The sequence below is a fragment of the Phoenix dactylifera genome, chromosome 8, assembly GCF_009389715.1.
Source record: "Phoenix dactylifera cultivar Barhee BC4 chromosome 8, palm_55x_up_171113_PBpolish2nd_filt_p, whole genome shotgun sequence".
In the NCBI taxonomy this organism is placed as follows: Eukaryota; Viridiplantae; Streptophyta; class Magnoliopsida; order Arecales; family Arecaceae; genus Phoenix; species Phoenix dactylifera.
The window spans coordinates 29257191-29273452 of record NC_052399.1 but is presented as its reverse complement, the minus strand read 5'-3'; the positions used below and the strand labels follow the sequence as shown (position 1 = coordinate 29273452).

At 35.7% G+C, this 16262-nt stretch overlaps 1 protein-coding gene across 1 annotated transcript; it reads left to right on the top strand.

The window, feature by feature from the left end:
- The first annotated feature begins 3279 nt into the window (after window positions 1-3279).
- On the top strand, window positions 3280-15746 carry LOC103709339 (polyadenylate-binding protein-interacting protein 7-like). Its single transcript, XM_008794639.3, has 6 exons — window positions 3280-3566; window positions 7654-8511; window positions 12008-12404; window positions 12535-12605; window positions 13990-14114; window positions 15257-15746. The coding sequence occupies exons 2-6, from the start codon at window positions 7732-7734 to the stop codon at window positions 15549-15551; spliced, it is 1668 nt and encodes a 555-aa protein (XP_008792861.2). The 5' UTR covers window positions 3280-3566; window positions 7654-7731; the 3' UTR covers window positions 15552-15746.
- Window positions 15747-16262: the final 516 nt, after the last annotated feature.

Sequence of the window (16262 nt, the reverse complement as noted above, 5' to 3'; positions counted from 1 at the left end):
AAGCTTGTCCTCTTCCAAGACTACACCTTTATCATGGAAGTGTGGTTTCAAAAATTACTAATATATGCAAAAATTAATAATTTCAAAAAATATAACATATAATTTATTAAAATCAAATGAAAGAAGATGTGTTCGGATCAATGCATGTGAAAATACTGCCTTAAGAACGAAATTCATCCTCTCATATGGGTCTGTGGCGAGATTATTCTTAAGGTACAATGAACCCTAACTCACTACAAATCATCCAATCACGAGCATGAACACTTGGGAGGCTTAACCCAATTAACTCTTCAGCTGCCCAAAAGGATTTTAAAAGAAAGAGCTGTGAAGTTGAGAAAAGAATGAAAATTTGGTGGAAAATTGAAGGAAAAATTCAAAGGAGAAAAATGCTAAAGGGGCTCTCTCATAGTAACAGCACAAGGTCTAATATAGGTCTAGATGTGATGCACCGAGACCCAAGATCTAAAGTCATTTTATAGGCTTGATTTAGATAATCGCTCGAGAGGTCCATAAAGGCTTCAGCGGCTCTCACAATGGGGCTTTATTGTGATAATATCTGCAAATCATTCGAAAATTTACTCTAATGAACATGATATTTTTAAATGTAAGAGTGCTACATTTAATCATCCAATATGGGACTATTAAGAATCAAACTTTAAATCTATTCAAAAAGGAAAGGATTAAAATTTCATTTAAAAATTTGAATCTTTTTAAAAAAGATAATTTAAAATTTCCAAGACTTTCTATCCCACAAACTTTATCATATAGACTAATAAAATGGACGGCTACGATTGGCTTAGCTTAGTTTGAGGATTAAAATCCAACAAAGTACACTTCTCTGGAGCAAAAGTATCTTGAGCAGACTATATCAAAAAATAAAAGTAAAACTAGAATATGGTAATCATACCTTTTTTTCCTAAGGGTGCTATTTTACTTCTTACTGCATATATTATTTTTATATTCAATCAGAAAGCCTTTTGTAGGGACCTCTTTTTTTTTGTAGATAAGATGCCCATTGTAACCCGGCTTTTAAGACTTTACTCTCAAATAGCTGTTTTTTCCCAAAATTTTCGAATTATGCTTAAAAACCCACCTTGAGATCAATTCAACGTCTCTTACATGACTTGACCCCATCTTCTTTTTTCTTTAGGGAAAAAGAAAATGGAAATACCTTCCTGCTTTCTCGCTTGTCCACCCTCTCACGCATGATGATGGTTATGCATACGGGGAGAAGCTTTTATAGTGGGACTCCCAAATAAATTATTTTTAATTTATGACACAAGTATAAAAATGTAATATGGAGTTTTTATTTATTTTTTTAGATTTTTATTATTTCAATAGTTTTTTATAAGCACTTTGTAATAACTCAAAATCTTACCGATAATAACTAGCCGAAATATATTATTTGGGAGCGATTAATAAGTCCTGACGAAGACCCTAGTTCACTAGGTCCACTTTTACTATTTATAGCAATTCAGAATCTTACTTAAAATGATTAGCCGGAAAAAAAATTATTTAGGTTTTTTAATAAGTACCCAATATCTACTCAGCGAATAATTGATTTGGAACTAAACACACGTTGCCAGGAGTCTGCTATACTCAATGGTTATGCTACAACACAAAATAGAAACTCCCAAATGACTACAACTATACTAATAGAATCTCGTTATCAGTGGTATGTGTGATTAATTATTCAAAAGAGGATATTCAAGGAATGGTCTTGATTGCATGTCTCTCTGGTTCTTCATATTATGAAGGGTTCTGGTTTGTATTCATTACCCATACTAAAATAATAAAAATTAATTATTTGTATTTTAAATTCTTGTGGCTTTAGTCCTCACCCAATTGTCCTTTTTTTTTATAGTATGAAGCGTTAAAGGGAAGATGGGGTTTTAGTTTTTGGTGGTTTGCTGCATAATGTTAGCGCCTCCATTTTTTCAAAATTATATGTACCAAAGTAGAATTTGTATCTTTTTTTGCACTTCAGTAACCAAAAAAGCTTGTCTGTTGGACTCTCTAAATAGTCTTTTTTTTGCACTTCACATGTTGGACTCCCATTGCATGAAACCCTCTTGCATCTTAAATAGTCTTGTTTTCAGAGAATCTATATTGAATCTGACGTTATTTATCTTCAATAATGTCATACATACTCATATTTAAGTAAATACATCCTCTGAGGTTATAATTAATATCTTTACTAAGAAAAACAAAAAAGTGCCATGTCAAAGTAGGGAAGTTTTGATTGAGTCCATATGTTCTATCATGTCCATTGCATTTGCTTATTATATCAATATGCAGACACTCCTACGTTGATATACAAACATTATAAGAGGGAAATAAATGTAGTGTTTTACTTAATTTATTTGCATAAAACAACAAAATCTTCTTTTATATGACGAAAAAGTCTTGGCAAGCTAATTATATATACATACATATACATACATATATATATATATACACACACACTACTATATACATATATATATATATATATATATACGTGTATGTATAAATGGATTGATGTATGTATATATGTGTATCTATATATATATATATATATTTATCCTCATCGTGTTTTAACCATATTTTATGCTTTTCGCAGCATTTTTTAATATTTTCTACATCCTTCTAAATTTTTTTCTACTTTTCGTGTGCATTATACATAAAAGGTCTAGTAGAATTTAAGATAGAAGATTATATCCATCTTTGATCTGGATTAATGTATTGCACAAACAGAACAATTTATGGCTATCTTCATCGTCTACCAAAAATAAATTAAAAAAATAAAATTTTTGTATTAATATTCTTTTAAATATCGAATTTTGCATAAATACTCTTTCAAAATTGATATTTGCATGTATACCCTCATGACACACTTGCTTTTGCTATTTTATTCTTTTTTATTTAACGGTTTTAAATTAAAATGATTAAAATATTCTTAATAGATAGATGCGTAAAAAAAATATTTATAAAAAATTTCCGAGGGGACAAAAAAATAATTTTAAAATTTTATTTTACTTTTAATTAAAATAAATATAATTTTTATTAGCGGATTGTTGTATTATATGATAGGTATTTGTATAAAAATAATATTTTATGAGAATATAAAAATAAATATAAATTTAAAAAAAATATTTACGCAAAATTGAATTTGCAGAAGGGAAAAAAAGACTCGGGTCGAGGACCTAACCGTCAATTCCGTAAGCATGAGGACATTTCCGTCACGCAAATCTCTCAATGGAGAAATAAAAGCTTCACCCTTAAGCGATTTCCATCGAGAAGAGGCGAGTGCGGGTGGGGATTCCGCTGCGACGCTTCGCGGTCGCCGCGACCGGAGGAGTAGGTTAAAAAAGAAAAAAAGAAAAAAAGAAAAAAAAAACGAGGGTTTCAGAGCTCCCTATAAAACCCTCGCCGGAATTTCTGTCCAGAATATTCAAATCCGAATCTCTAACAGTAGAAGAAGAGAAGCAGCATCGGCGGCGGCCTTGCCCCTAGCCTTTTCGTCTCGTTCGTTTTACCTATGTGTCGATCTCCTTCTTTGTACCCTCATATCGATCTACGGAAAGGTAACGAGGAATTCCTCCCTATTTCTCTCTCCCTTTTGTTTCAGATCTCTCTTCTTCTGTTCTTGCTGTGGTTCTTTTCTTTTCTTTTCGACTCTTGCGGGTTATAGTGCGTGCTTCTGTAGCTGATGCTGTAATCTTGGGCTTGTGGTACTGGATTTTAAGTGTTGGGTTGTTAGCTCACTTGCGAGTATCTCCAGGAGGTCAGATTTGTGGAGTTTGGATGATAATTGTGGGATATAGTTGTTGATTCTAGGGTTTTATGCTTTCTGTCTTTAGAGGTCCTGCAGTTTTGTGCTTTTTTGTTTTTTACTTGTTTCTGCTTTGTTTTGAATCTATCCGGGCTGTTTTTATAACTCGTTTATGACCATGTTTCCTCAAATTTACCAGGGAGTTCTTTTAGAATGATGAGTTAAACTGCACTATAGGATCCAACTATAGAAGGAAATCGGAACAAGTAAGTTCAAAAATATTTTTTTAATACAAATTTATAGAGTACTACTCCTTGGACTTTATAGAAAAAATGGTATCGAGGATAGTGATGTGAGACCGTTCTGGAGTGCTGGAAAATCTGTAAAGTGGAAGTACTGATGGGGGAGTGTTATGTTTGTTGGTCAAGGGAAGCAGTGAGGAAAGGATCACGCAGCCAAAGTGAATATAATGGAATAGCAGTAACTAGCTGTGTTATCTGTAAGGGCAAACAGTGTTGAGTTTAGATCATTAACAGAAAGACCAACTGTCTCCGGTCCAGGAATCATATGGAGTAATGAGGTGTTATCAACGCATGTACATCTATTTTTGTCCGGTGGAAATGACATCTGTGACTGGTTGCTTTTACTATTTGATGATGTTCAAGTATCATAAAAGTTGCTAACTGGGTGCTACTTCTTTCAGGCATACAAATTGGTGATAGATGATGCTATTTTGTTGTAGTTTAGAAGCTTGAATCAATGGAGGATGTGATGCGTTTGCATGTTTTCCTACTCATATACTGTCTTCTTATGTGAATAATATGTATTTTATTTTCTTGTATGTGGATATTAGTGATAAGAGGACTGCCCGTGCATCTTTAGTATGAAGATTTCTGGCTTCCCTAGAGGGCTGAAAATTTTGGACAACTTTCAGCTCGGATATTTTTTTTTTGAGTTGGTCTTCACATATCAAGAAAATGTCAGAAGATCAGATGACCAAATGTACATCATTAATGTTGAAATATCTGTATCCAAATCTGCTACGTAGTGTATGCCAGATTTCCAGTGTCTGAGATAGATAGAGTCCTTTTCTTAGAAAAACTCGACCATCTGAGGAGGAGAAGACCGGTCAATGAGTTTTATTCAAATCAATGTGACTATATGAGACATGTGACTTCATCAAATGCATAATAACCTTCCTTCACAATTAGAAGTAAAATGCTGATAACCTTCATGATTAGTAGACCACCTTATTAGTTTTGAACGTGATTGCCTATTTTTGATTCATAAGTCGATGGTCTTAGCTCAATCATTTTGGGATATGTTACTTAGTATTCCAAATTCTAATCAGTCTATGGGCACAGGTCAGTTTTGAGAGTATGTGATTTCATAAAATGCTAAATAACCCTCACAATTTAAAAGGCCACCTAATTGGTCCTAAATGAGATTGCCTATTTTTAATTGATTAGTTTGATAGTCTTAGCTTAATCATTTTGGGATACATCTATAGTAGTTATTTCTTTCCTGCTTGAAGATAGTGTTTGTTAAGAAACCTGAGAAACCTAATATTTATCTATCATGTTTAAATTCTTATAGATAAAATGGAGAAGAGGGTGCTTGGAATTATTTTGCTATTCATGTGTTTTTACTTGTACAAAAAAGAGTAACAGATAACCATAATCCAATACCATTAAACTGTGGCTAAACCATAATTACTCCTTTATCTCTCGACATTCTCTGAAAGAGCCTTGGCCGTATGATACATCAACTTGTCAAAAATTAGTTCAAAGCTGAATAGGACCGGGTTCAGGGAACTTTGTCTATTAGGCACACAGGAGCCAACTCAAAACTAAGTTCAAAACCTTGTTTGTAGGGGTTATGTGAGGTTAATTTATTTGGAGGTAAAGAATATTTGGGTCATGTCGTGGGCTAGGCATCGTCTTCCCTTTTAATAGGGCCTTGGCTGTGTGGCACATCAACTATTTGGACAGGTCAACCTGTCAAAAATTAGTTCAAAGCCGAATAGGATTGGGTTCAGGGAACTTCATCTATCAGGGACCATCTGCCTCTGCAATAGGGATCCTAGTTGCATAGTATGTTGGCTATCAATGAGATTCACCAGCCACTAGTTCAAGACCTAATCCAAAAGAAGGGAAGTGGAGTACAGTTGCCTTGCAAAAGATAGCTAAGAAGGTTCTTCGAAGAGGATTCCCAATGGTAGTGAGTGTCTATTCCTTGGTCATTTCTCCTATTTAGCTATGTTGAAAATCAAAAGGAATGATGCATGGACCTAAAAGAGAAAGGAACTTTAAAGTTCGCAAAATTTAGGAATCTGTTGAAAATTATTGTTTTGAAGATGGCATTAACTTTGGAAACCTAGCGAGCCCTATCCTTTTTTTTAGAGGAAACTCTTGTTCCCATGCCACTTCCAGAGAGGTTTGTTGAAAGTTATTTTTTACCCTTTTTCCCCTTTTTTGTCTACTCTGGACAGTGAATTGCTATCATTGATGTTGAAAGGCAGAATATTGCCATTGAAGTATCCTAGAGGTGGTTATATTTTCAGTTATCTGACGATAAAAGGTTGTTGTTCAAAGTTTTAGATGACACAAAATTGCCATCCATGTGCTCAGATGTTTGAATTCAGTTGGGATTGACCTCATCCTTTCTTAATTTAAATGGGACTCATCGCCCGTAGACTTATAAATATGGTATAGGTTGCTGTCTTCAATCATCACTACATGTGATTGCCTCCTTTCGGGATGCTTCTTTCTTTTGGAGTGCATTCTTTTTTATGATGTTTCGTCCTTGCCTAGGCAACTTTGAGCTCCTGCTAGGTTTCCCCTTGAAAGGTCAAACCTGGGAAGGATGCTAGTATGAAGCTGTCTTCCGCCGTGGCCCCTCATCTCAGTTGGTTTCTCCATGGGACCACACGGTCCATGTTGCATATGGGCTACTCCAGGTGTTTTTTTTTCAATTTTTTGTTTCTTGCTGGAGATGTTGAAAATACCTGGCATCAATCACTTCAGTCTCCCTAACTAGGTAAGGGATTTCCTTAGCCTCCCATTCTCCTTACATCCAACTGATGGATCAGGTTGGGCTGCTAATGTTAGTGAAATCCCGGAAAGGCATTCTTTCATCCATCAACTGCCCTCCCGTTCTCCTTACATCCAACTGATGGAGCAGGTTGGGCTGCTAATGTTAGTGAAATTGAAGAAAGGCATTCTTTCATCCATCAACTGCCCTCTAATAGGAGCAACAATTGAACTGTGGAATGCCCACCTTCAAACAGAAATATTCTTCTTCGTTGTGAGCAAGATGACCATCCACCTGGAGAAGAGTAACACTTTGGGAGTGCATGCTTATCCTGGGAATGACCTGGCATTGGTGACACTGTCCAGGATACCTTGTCAAGTTGGTTTGTTGATGTCAGTCCTCATTAGTTGATGTTTATTGTTGGATCTTTGGAGCTTTATCGAAGGAAGAAAGAAAAAAAAACTGCTTTTTTCATTGGAATTATTTATTTTTCCTTTGCTTTAAGCTTGAATTTGTATTAGCCAATGATCATGAGAAGTTATAACACATGCTAAGAACTTGGGTCTTATATTTGCCATCTATGTTCATTCTTTGGACAACCTTTCCTTCTGCACTTTATTCTCTTATTATGTACTGGACCCCAGGATATTTAATCTCACCATTAAAAATGTAATATTTAAGAAGATATGAATCTGCATGGCAAATCAAAAGATGCAGTAGTTTATCTCCAAAAAAGTTCTGGGACAATATTATATACTCTTTTTTAGCTATTGGGTTTGTTATGAATCTTATACCTTGATGGCATAACAAATGTAGTAGTCGATTCTAACATGAGAAGCATGCTGACTGTCAAATTCAATGTGCAGGTTTAGGATAAATCCCAGGTGGAAATTTTCTTTGGACGTTTTGTATGTAAAATCATATATTTATACCTTAAAATAAAGATGAGTTTGCCCATAAAAGTTTTTTCAAATAACAAGGATGCAAGATCGAATATTCCAAACAAGATGACGGCATTAAATCCCAATGCAGCAGAATTTGTTCCTTCGGCACTTAGATCTAAATTTGGGATTAGCAAAAGTGCAGATGCAACCAAGGTTGATGTTCCTGGGCCTTCTGGAAAAGAAGTCCTAAATCGTTCGGAGTCCAATGTTTCTAATAATTCAGATGATGAGGCACATCAGTTTTGGTGTCACCAGCTTCCTGATGATATTACTCCTGACTTTAAGGTCATGGGAGAAGATGAGTTGCAGTCACCTGGACAGCTGTCACTTGCTGGTTTGTCCATACATGATGGTATTGAATCATCACAATTCTCTGCATCAACATCTAGCTGGTTATTGGGTACACAACATGATGTATCTTCCTTTGCTATTGATAATATCAACTCGAGTGAAAAGACGGGATCTTCTGGCTCTAGCTATGCTGAAACTCAACCATTAGCTTCTTTCATGGCATTAGATACCAAGAACTGGAACGAATCATTTATAAATGGTGATCAACATTTTACCAGTGGAAGGCATGGGCATCACTACAATGGGGACTACAGTACTGGCTTTCTGACAAACTCATCTGAGGATGCAGTTTTAGAGGATGGTACCATGGACCCTTTGGGTTTTTTGGCTTCACAATTTCCTGGTTTTGCTGCTGAGAGCCTTGCAGATGTGTACTATGCAAATGGTTGTGATCTGAACTCGACCATTGAGATACTCACTCAACTTGAGGTATGTTTAATTTATTTGTACTGCTATATTACAGGTCAATAGAAGGATCCTAATGATGTACGGTACATGAGGACTATTGTATCTAAAGAAAGCCATTTATTAGTCTGACTTGCATTAAATTTTGAACTACTGATGTTTGCTGTTGCTAAAAACCTTAGGCATGCAATTAAGAGATTCTGCTTGCTAGCTTACTAAAATTACATATTCTGAAAAGCTGATTGACAATTTTTGGCAGGTATGTTGAATGTTGAGTCTGCTTGATTTGAGATTCTGAAGAAAGGGTATACTGTTAAAAAGTAAGATTAACCACATTTAAGAAATAGTCATAACTGAAGATGCAACTAAGATGTGAACATAATTTATTCAAGGCCCTGAAAGGGTGTCTTGGATAGTTGAATTAGCTACATGTTCTGAATTATAATCATTAATGCACTTCTCATAAACATTACAACTCGATATGAATAGGAGTATTGATGTCCATCCTAAAAGATAGCAATGGATACAAATATGCTTGGTACATCCATAATATTGTTTGATGACAATAATGACTGCAGGGTTACTTGTATCTAGCTTCATTACTTAAACTAGTATATGTACATGGAAATTATAAATGTAGCAAAGCAGATAAATTCCAGCCATTGACTCCCATGAATAAATATGAGTATTGCAATTATTAATTTTTCACTGATCATACTATCATAGAATTAGAAAATATGAAATCTTAGAAAGAAATAGGTGACATTTGTAGCAATGCAGGTCATATCTGTGCACCTTTTTTCAAGGAAATGTAAATGGCATCTTTTAATGCTAAGACAAGGCCATCTATATTGGATGTAGGTCATATCTGTGCACCTTTTTTCTTGACAAAAAGACTTCTTTCTGAGTATGATATATTCGGATGATAATTATGCAGAGTTTAGGACTTCTGGATATTCTTATATTTCTTGCTTTTGTTGGATTTGAGAAGCAATTTGAAGAAAATAATTGAGTTGGTAGATTGCAGGCAGAGGAAACTTATATTTAGTGGATTAATTGATAAGGTAGGTTGTCATGGAAAGTAAAAGAAAGGAATTATAGTGGGAGTGATCAAATTTATTTGAAAATGGTGATTATAACATTTATGTGGAATCTTCTTCTTTTATTTTGAGTAGAATGGGTTGGCGGAGAGGGAAAAGTTGAGGTTTGTAGTCCCTGTCCCATGGCTTTCGCAACTTTTAGCTATTTTTCTAGTGGATTTTCGGTAAACTAGCCATCAGAAGATGGGCTTAAATTCAAAGTATTCATTAGACCATTTAGATGGTGAATATATGACTAATTAAGGAGGAGACTTCAGCTGGCCTTTATATGTGTTAGACTTGGGCATGCATCATTATGCTTTGATTTACTGACATATTAGGAGGATTCATATGTTGAGGGTAATGTTTAGGAGTTTAATGGTTAGGATATTATATCAAATTCTAATAGGATTAGGCTTGTAATTTGTTGGATATGAACTTGAAAGCATGAACGATATCTGATGCACTTTAGGAACATGATTGATGTCTGTCTTAAGATTGAGATTTTTATTCTTTATACAAACATTGGATGATGATGGCTCTCTCAATATTTTCTACTACACATTATAGAGGAAAGTGATAGGTCAAGATGGTTTCATTTAGCTAAGTTACATATTTATTGTAATGCCTATATGATAGTTGGGGACTGAGCAATAGGGCTGTTGAACTAGTGAGCTGTTTGTGAGCAGCTTGTGTTTGGCTCGGAATTTGGCTCCATAAGGGCTTGCCAATCAGAGAACGAGCTAAGCTTGATCCCAAGATCTTAGCTCAAAATATATACAAATTGATGAGATTGACCTAGCTCACTTGAATCCGATTCAATTAAGCTTGAAATACAGGTCTCTCTTATCTAATGGAGAGACTTTTGGAGCTGGACTCCCTCTTTGTAATTGGACTTTTGTATTGGAAAAGCACGTGTAGAGTCCCAATGCAATTAAAAGAGAGTGTGGACAAAAAAGAAAAGCCTACATAGTTGATGAAGCATTCCAAGTAGGGTTGGCAGAACTGGTACTGGGCACCGTACCGGTTCTTTGACGGTACGAGTAGGTAAGGGCCCGTGCTGTGCCTCGCCTCTCCCTCCCTCCCTCCCTCGATCGCTTTCTCTTTTCCTCTCTTTTCTTTTCCTTCTCCGCTTTTGGCAACAGTTTTCATTTTCGTTGCCAGAACTGTATTGGTGAACTGCCGGTATGGCTCGGAATGGCCGGAACCGTCCGAACCGGACGGTTCCATCGACCCTAATCTCAAGTATTGGTGGTGGTGGTTGGGGGGGGGGGGGGGGGCATAGAAAGAGAGTCATCATGGGGTTCTCTCTTTTTCTCTTTTACTTTTTGTTTCCTTCTTATCCAAGCCATCTGTTCAACATTCTCTTACCATCTACCTCATGTTCTCTTAGCTGAAGTAAGTTACATTCAGAAATATGGTCAGTCATAAAAAATTTAAGTTGGTTATTACTACTGTCCATGCTTAACCTCATGCGCATTTCATGTGGTCATTGCTTGTAAATATTAATAGCATTGATATAAACACAAAAATACATAAATTAATCATTGTTTGTTTAACTAAAATAAACTTTAATATTTATTTTCAGATATCAAGATAAATATTTTAAAATTTATTTGCCAGAAAGATACTAAAATACTGTTTGTTATTAATGAGCATCTCAACCTCAAGCTAGTGGCCGGAATTTCTATATATATTTCAACTGTTAGATTCATATTTGGCATATAAAGTTAATGCAATAGAAAATTTAGTTTTAGAAAAAGGTTTCCAAAAGAGGACGGGTGGGGATTGTGATATGGAAAGAAGTGGAGGGAGGAGATGCAGGATTATTGTGCATGGAGGAGAGACTGATGGGAAAAGATAATAATGAGATTAGATTATATTTTCGTATTTGCTAGATATTTTCTTTCGTTATTTTTTAACAGTGGGAAGATGGCTGATAGATATGGAATAGAAATAAAGTCCTTGGAAACCTGAAGAAATAAATGGCATTTTGAGAGTAAAAACTGGTATACAGTATCTTTCTAGGATATTTTCAAAATTCAATACTCATATATACATATATACACATATATGCATGCATACATGTAGACATACATTTATTTGTATGTGTGTATATACATATATTCTTGTAATGGGTTTGCTGAAGATGTATTAAAAATGCATGATGTTCTTGCTTAGTTATTTTGACTATTCAAGTGGAGTGAATTAATTAATGTGATTATTATTTTCTTAAAGCACATTGTAGGTGTCAATATTAGGAGACTGCATGTTCTAGTAAATCAGCATGGGAATTATTATTTCTATTCAAACTCGGAATTTTGTCAGTGCAAGCTTTCAGATAGGTATAAGTTTGCACTTTCTGAATCATAGTTGTGCGATGATTCAGCTTTTACTTTATACAAGGGTTTCTTGTAATGTTCTTCTACTTGTACTTGCAGATGCAAGTTGATTGTAATTTTGGTCAGAACCTGAATTCAAAGTCTTCACCAGCTCCGAGCCTTAGCATGCTGGATTTTCCAGCACTTCCCATGGCAGAGTCAAAGTACAACGAGGAAGGGCTTCAACAAACTCCAAACTCATATAGATCTCCTTCCAGTATAACTTGCGGCACTGTGGATTTTGCTTCAGCTGTTCGAAAATTCATTTCTCAGGATTCTGGTCATTGGAAGTATGAAAGAAGTGGTTCTGCAGATGGCAGTGTCGGCTCAAGTAGAGGTCCGCAACTTTTAACCAACCAATACAATGGTAACAGAAAATCAGCCTTTGGGGATAAGTTGCATAATGCTGGTGCAGCTCGGGCAGCTCCAGCTTGGCTTGAGACTGGGGAAGCAGTGGGTAATACTCTTGTGGTTTTATCTTTAATTCATTAATATTTGTTTTCTTTTTCCTTGAATTGAGCTCTCTTTTTCTTATCATATAACAAATATCTGTCTTATCATATAACATGTATCTTCGTCTCTGGTAGCAAATATGTATTCAGAATTAAGGGAAGAAGCTCGTGATTTTGCACGCCTTCGAAATGCATGCTTTGAACAGGTAAATTCTTATGGGTGTAATTCGTTTGCTTGACCATCCAAGTTCAGCTCATACATATATATCTGTTGGCATAGTCAAGTGTATATCTTCAGCAATAATAGAGTGTATTGGTAGTGTTGCATCGATATAATGCCGCCTTCCTTTTGCCTAAATTTATTCTCTCTGGTTTCCTTTTCATTTCTTCTAGTAATTATGTTGGTAAAATTACAATTTTCATGCTTATGCTACTAGGAAATGATTCAGCTTTTTTTATTGTTAAAATATGATGTTGCTTCTCTGAAAGCAGCTAAATCATAATGGGAATAAATGTAACATTTCCTATAGTCAGTGACAATACTCATTGTTAATACATGACAGCATTTCCCTTACTTGTTATGTTCACCAAAAAGAATGAGATTTCAGCAGATTTCCATTATCCATCATTGTTTCTAAACTAAGGGAAATGATAAAGGTTTTGGGTTAAAAGGGGCCTGGAAGTCTTGAAAGAACGGGATAGGCAGGCGAAAAGAATTCAAAGATGCATCAGTGACTGAGCACGTCACATTATTTATGAATGAGTGGCTAAGAAGGATCCTTAAGGGCCTGTAACAAATACTTATGGATCAAAACGTAAATATTTGCTTGTGCATAGCTATTCTTCTATTTATGATAGTTCATATATGGTGGTAGAAATGTTTCTTTTATTACAAAATAAACTGTCAAATCACCTCTTAGCTGATTTTAAAGATGAATAACTGTATTTCTGTTTAACATAAATTTGTTTAATTGTGGTTTCAGTGGCCTTGTACAGACTTCTAAATTATTCTGGCCATCAAGTGCATCAGAAATGTCATAGTGAATGGTACAAGGATAAGTAACAAGTTGTGATGATGGAGGAAACCCACAGTTTTAATAACTTGCCCTGCATAATGCTTTTGGTGATTTGTCATCTCTTTTGGGTCAAAAAACAATGTGCTTTATTTCTGTAAATTTTAGTTTATCATATTCACTCAAATTGAACTTTGGCGGATTTTCATTTGCTGAAGCATACCAGAGTTTTTGTGGATCATTGTCATCAGACTTTGGAGTCAGCTTTTATCAACGTTTCAAAATATTGACATTGGTTGCAGTTTTTCATTAAAAAAAAGACTTTGGTTACAGTTTTTGGATAATAGCAGTTGCCTGTATTGTCTCCTTCATCATTAATTATGTTGGAATTACATGTCTGGACCACCTGGCAGCCAGCATTTTTTTAAATTTGTCGATTAGTCATGAAGATTGTTGTATTTTTGTTAGGCTGGCTCCTTTTTTTAATTTTTGAAGCTTAGATCCTAGTTTATTTGATTATACATATCTACTTTATTCTGTTTCAAAAGCATTACCTATTGCAATTGATTCCTAACAGGCAAGGCAGGCTTATCTGGTTGGTAACAAGGCTCTGGCAAAGGAACTAAGTGTAAAGGGGCAGTTATACAACATGCAGATGAAAGCAGCTCATGCCAAAGCTAGGGAAAAGATCTTTCGACAGAGGTTCGTTGTTTCTTGGCTGTTAATTTGTTTTGTATGCCAGCAATGTGTCATGGATTCTTGTTCTTTCAAATTACATGAGCACTCGAATCTATGTTTGGTTTTTCATGTAAAAGTGATAGTAGCAAGAACTCGGTGATAAGCGATCTAACATTTCAGGCCTTCTAATCTCATAGTACATCTTCTTTTCTTCATGTTGTTTGGCTTGTAAGAGTGTGAAGCATTGGTTTATAGAGCTGAGACAAATTTTTGGACTAGTCTTCTTGGGCTAATTTACACATGCATGATAATAAATTTGTTTTATTGGTTTGTGAAATTTTGGATCAGACCTTTTAAGGCTCATGGTTAATTGTAATAGCGGACTTCTAAGGACTTTCTTGGTAAGTGAACTAGCTGGGGCTTATGTTTCTTTGGATGAGGTTATGCGTTTGTATGCAACAAATATTGTTGGCCCTTTGTGGGATATATCAGAGGCCCTGGTTGGGAAGAGACTGTTGGTCTATTGTAGTGTTATAGCAGAGGCAGGAAATTAGGTCTCACTAACTGAAAACTGAGGTGCATTGGAGGAAGAAACGTAGGCCAGCGTGTAAGCTACCATCTCTCTTGACTGGCAGTGATTTCCATGATGACATTACTGAGCTAAAGATCGTTGAAGTTCTAATGTGAGGATTAGGGTTTGACATTATGATTTGGTAGTTCTTGCCTCAAATCTGTCACAGAAGCTTGCCATGATTTATATATGAGAATGTACAGTGTGCATCAACTAAGCAAAGCTGGAAGTGATGATTAATATTCATTTGGTATTTGATTGGTTGGCTGTGTTTTGGATCAATTCTAATGCATTATTCCATGTTCGTCCACCTGCATAAGGTTTATATGCTGTGCTTGAGAGAGATCTAGGTGCCACTAAAAGTTATGTTTGACTGTAGTTGCAACAGGCATGGGGTATTTGTGTTAATTATTGTTAGCTTATAATTACTGAATATATCGTATTGAACCTCATTAAAAGAGAATCCCATTAAGAATTCTTACATATCGATGTGAGGTCTATATGCTGTGCTTGGTTGAAACATCATTTTTCTCAAGGTAGAACATATTTATGTATTCTGATGACTTATGTTCCTTGTTTCACTTTGTTATTGTAGAAATCCAGTTGCTCCTCAGCTCCAGGGCCAAGCTCAAGATTGTATGATCGACTTGCATGGCCTTCATGTGAGTGAAGCCATTCATATTTTAAAGCAAGAACTGAGCATCCTGAGGAGTACTGCAAGGTCTGCTGGGCAACAACTTCAGGTCATGATATGTGTTGGGACAGGCCACCATACCAAGGGATCACGGACCCCAGCAAGGTTGCCGGTTGCAGTTGAACAGTACCTTATAGAAGAAGGCCTTCACTATACCCAGCCCCAACCAGGCCTTCTCCGGGTTGTGATATATTGACAATGTAACGTATACAAAAGAAAAAGAAAAGAAAAGAAAAAACAGACACCATTTTTGTATCTATGTATATGGGAGGAGGAAGAGGATCAAAGTCTCTGGCAAGAAAAGAGCAGTGTAATATTATCAGGAGTAGCATTCAATTCTCATTTTGTAAATTTTTTGGCTGATTTCAGTGAAATTCTCTTTTTCCAGCAATCCTTTTTAGTGTCGTTCTTTTTACCTCAATGCTTTCTTGAAAGACATGTCATGCATGAGACCCAGACGACACTCCTGATCAGAAGCATGCACCACCTGACTTTGGTGAAATCAAACATTAATAAGTTGGAAATTGCTGTGAATCAGAAGCTCTGCATTTTTTATCATCCATTTTTGCAATTTGAGTTTCTGCTTTTCTTTCCGATTGGTTCAGAGTCAGTCTAGGACAATCTGGTGTTCAGGTTGTTTGTGCTTTCTGTTGGTTTTCATTTGCCACATAGTAATGGGTGGAAGGGGCTTCCCTAAATAACTGACAACTGCCAGGTTGATGAATTCACAACTCGAGCAGGTGGGATCTGTTCGATCATGATCAGAAGACACAACAAGGCACCAAATTGGTAATGGATTTTGACTAATTGATGCCAATGGCTATTGATCTGAAATAAATGATATTGTCTAGCTTCTTAGGAGCATCGTGTCAGGATGTTACCAACTTTGAGGGTGCTGATCATTTCT